At 41.1% G+C, this 3480-nt stretch overlaps 1 protein-coding gene across 1 annotated transcript; it reads right to left on the minus strand.

Moving 5' to 3' along the window:
* Positions 1–582: 582 nt before the first annotated feature.
* Positions 583–1195, minus strand: LOC110562913 (dynein light chain roadblock-type 1-like). The gene has a single exon (XM_060371555.1). It carries the CDS (start codon positions 1182–1184, stop codon positions 894–896), a length of 291 nt encoding a protein of 96 aa, XP_060227538.1. The 5' UTR covers positions 1185–1195; the 3' UTR covers positions 583–893.
* Between the last annotated feature and the right edge of the window lie 2285 nt (positions 1196–3480).

Consider the following 3480-nt stretch of genomic DNA (forward strand, 5'->3'; position numbering starts at 1 on the left):
CCCTGGATCCGGGGTTGAGGGGGGAGCTTAAGTCAAGGTGGTTTTTATGGCATTTTGTAGTAAATTCTGTAAAATACTTTGGTTTAATTTGTGGTTTTATTTTTGGAAGAAATTGTTTATAATATGTTGCATTTGAACTTGAGTCATTCTATCTTTCACTCAGGATGAACGCTAAGAGTGACTAAGAGTGACTGTTCACAGACCTCGGTGATGTGAACACTGTGGCTCAGGAGTGACAAGCTGCTAAAGTGCCGAAGGGATGGGTGGTACCTCATGGGTCTCATGCATGTTTCTGTATGTTAATGATGTGTTGGGTAGCCATTAAGGTACTAGAATTGATAAATGCTTACAGGGTCCTTCTGCAATAAAACTGGTTATGACTGGATCCAAGTGTTGAACTATACATCACTGTGATAGAATACGGGCTTTTTCAAAGGCTGATGATAGACGTTTTAACCAGTGTAACACTTTGCTTTAAAGAAAAAAAGTAAACCTGGCAGCTCTAGAATACACTAGGTGCATTTATAGTAGCTATTTTCTATTTTATGTATTGTAGTGTTCAACATTTGTTTGGGGGGTGGTTGAAGTTATTTTTAGTTAAAGAAAAACACAGGCTTTCCAAGGGTGACAAAGTGAACTGACGGTCAGAAGGAAGCTGGGTGTGGGCTTATTATAAGCTCTTATTCCAAAGCCTGGAAACGAGAACTGGGCTTCCCTGGGAACTGACTGGATCATCAGAGGCCCTACTTGGTGGGGTGGGCAGAGTTACCCTTCATCAATGGCATGGCCGACACGGGCTCTTAGGCAACCAGCATGTGCCCACTGACATGATTAACACTTATTCTTGGGGGGGCATTACATTAAGGAATGACACAAGAAGCCAAAACAGTGCCTTATCCAGTTGGATTCTGAATCACAATCAGGAAATAGTCTTTATCTGGTGCCACCATGATTTCGTTTTTCTTGGAGCGAATTCGAAGGAAGTTCAGGTCATTCTGGGGGTCAGTTTCACGCACAGTGCTCCGTGCCTTCAAGATGAAGTTGTGCGTGAGGCTGGCATATTGTGCAGTAGTGAAATTGTCCATGGTGCCCTTGATGGGAATGCCTTCTGTGTTCACTGCAATGATTCCTTGCACTCCTTTTTGGCTCTGAAGTCTCTTGAGTGTTTCCTTCACTTCTGCCATCTCGGACCGATCCCGCGCAGCTCCAAGTTGCCAACACTCAGCGTTCTCCGCCTTTCTCAGTGTTCAACATTTTTTAATTGAATGTTTTACACTCACAAGCGGTGGGGAATCTGGTCATTTAGGTGTGTGTACTTTAGTTCAGTTGGCATTTCCTGACTAGGCTGCATTTGTTTGTAACAAAGTAGAAAAAAAAATGCTGTGCGTGTTAAACCTAGCATAACCCTCTGGCTGGTAAGACCTGTCAGATTACACCTGGTTAACTCCCCTGGCAAAATCCTTTTTATAGAGATGGTCTTCAAGTGTTTTTTAAAAAAAGAATCCTAGGTCAATTATGTATGTTGACTAAATTTACAAATAAATGTGTTTATTCAAAAAGAATGAATGCATTCTAGCAATATACAACAACTTAAAGGAAAATTGGTAACCCTATTGTGAGTTAACTGCAAATTCCCCAAGGTAGTATATCATGTAGCAAATTATTCACAATCTGTACAAATGAAATAATTAAGCTTTCTTATGAATGTAATAAAACACTCTTATTATATAGCATATGTTAGTGTATTTATTACTAAGTAATAAATAAATGAATAAATAAAATAGAAAATCAGGTACTTTCCAAAAGTAATATTATAATATGTTGATATACCTCAGACACAAAGGAATGAAAGAAAATATCACTTAAAAAAGAACAATTTCTGTCTGAAAGCCTCTGCCCTGCAGACTATCAAAGTAGATGCTGAGCCTGATGGCCAACTGTCGGGCAGAGTGAATGGAATTTTATGTAAGAAGTGGGAAATAGCAAGAGCTGGAGAGGACAGGAACTCCACAAGGAGAGCAACAGAACAAGAAAATTTGAACACAGGGAACTTCCCAAAGACTCATACTCCAACCAAGGACTATTCATGGAGATAACCTAGAACCCCTGCACAGATGTAGCCCATGGCAGTTCAGTGTCCAAGTGGGTTACATAGTAATGGAAAGAGGGACTGCCTCTGCCATAATCTGATTGGCCTGCTCTTTGATCACCTCCCCCTGACGGGGGAGCAGCCTTACCAGGCCAGAGAAGATGACAATGCAGCCACTCCTGATGTGATCAGATAGACTAAGATCAGAAGGAAGGAGAGGAGGGCCTCTCCTCTCAGTAGACTCGGGGAAGGGCATGCGTGAAGAAAGGGTGAGAAGGTGGGATCGGTAGGGCTTATGGGGGGATACAAAGTGAATAAAGTGGAATTAATAAAATAAAATTTAAAAAAAGTGCATGTCTTGGGAATAGGAAACTATTACTTAAAACTCATTTTTTTCTTGGAGGGAGGGGTCTTAGTTGATAATAAGTCCTGTCCCCTGTGGCCATTTAACTCCATGATTGCTGGTCAAGACATTTCTGGTTGTGTTTGAGTTCTTGGGGTAAGGCTATATGACATAGTTTTTATAGGGTTCATTTCAAAAGAAAATCTGGGCACATTTCCATTCCCTTCAGTCCCGCTGAAGCCCCGAAAAAAGGCATTATATTAGGAGTGCTCATCCTGCAAATAAGTGGAAAAAAGCCAAACTCATCCTTTCTTCTTCCACCAGCTTCGCTTTCATCTCTGCTGTTTGTTTCCTTCCTGTAGTGGGTAAAGGGAGGGTGAGTCCCAAAGCAGGTCAGGCTAAGAGAAGATGCGCATGGCTCCACTGAGAGCTGTCAGAGAACAGTTTGGCGCCTTTGAAGCATGTGTCTGTATTTCTCTGCTCCCTGAATGCCTCACCTTTGTCGACTTTTAGGTAGAATGGCTGCTACTGAATAATAACAAAGAACAAGCTTGCATATTTTAAAGTGCAAGAGTGAGCTTCCAGGAAGCACCTGAGCGAGGCGCGAGGGCTGCCTTTCTTTTTTTATGATAATAAGGAAGTACTTGTGAAATGAACCACAGTTCTAAACCCTTTCTCAGGTTTTGATTATGAAATGAACTCTTTTCTTTTATGTATTGTAGGTGGCAATTTGCACACATTTTCTAGTTTCATCCAGAAAACTGTCCTTTAAAGGGTGCAGGAGACTGGTCACTGCAGGCCTTTGGTATTTGCACAGTTGCCGGGGATCTGTCCAGTAGAGAACTCCAAAGGACCATTATTTGTTCTCTGATTTCTTGGTAACATGCTATTTTATTTCAGTATATCCAAAGATAACCTCCACTTAGTAAATAATTGTAGTTCTTTTAATAGCCCCCCCCATGCCAAATTATCAAGAAAAAAAAAAAACCCAAAGATATTTAGAAGGCTTTTCTCTGGACTTCTGCTATCCTTGGAACATATCACTTTC

This window comes from Meriones unguiculatus, chromosome 18 (assembly GCF_030254825.1).
Source record: "Meriones unguiculatus strain TT.TT164.6M chromosome 18, Bangor_MerUng_6.1, whole genome shotgun sequence".
Lineage (NCBI taxonomy): Eukaryota > Metazoa > Chordata > Mammalia > Rodentia > Muridae > Meriones > Meriones unguiculatus.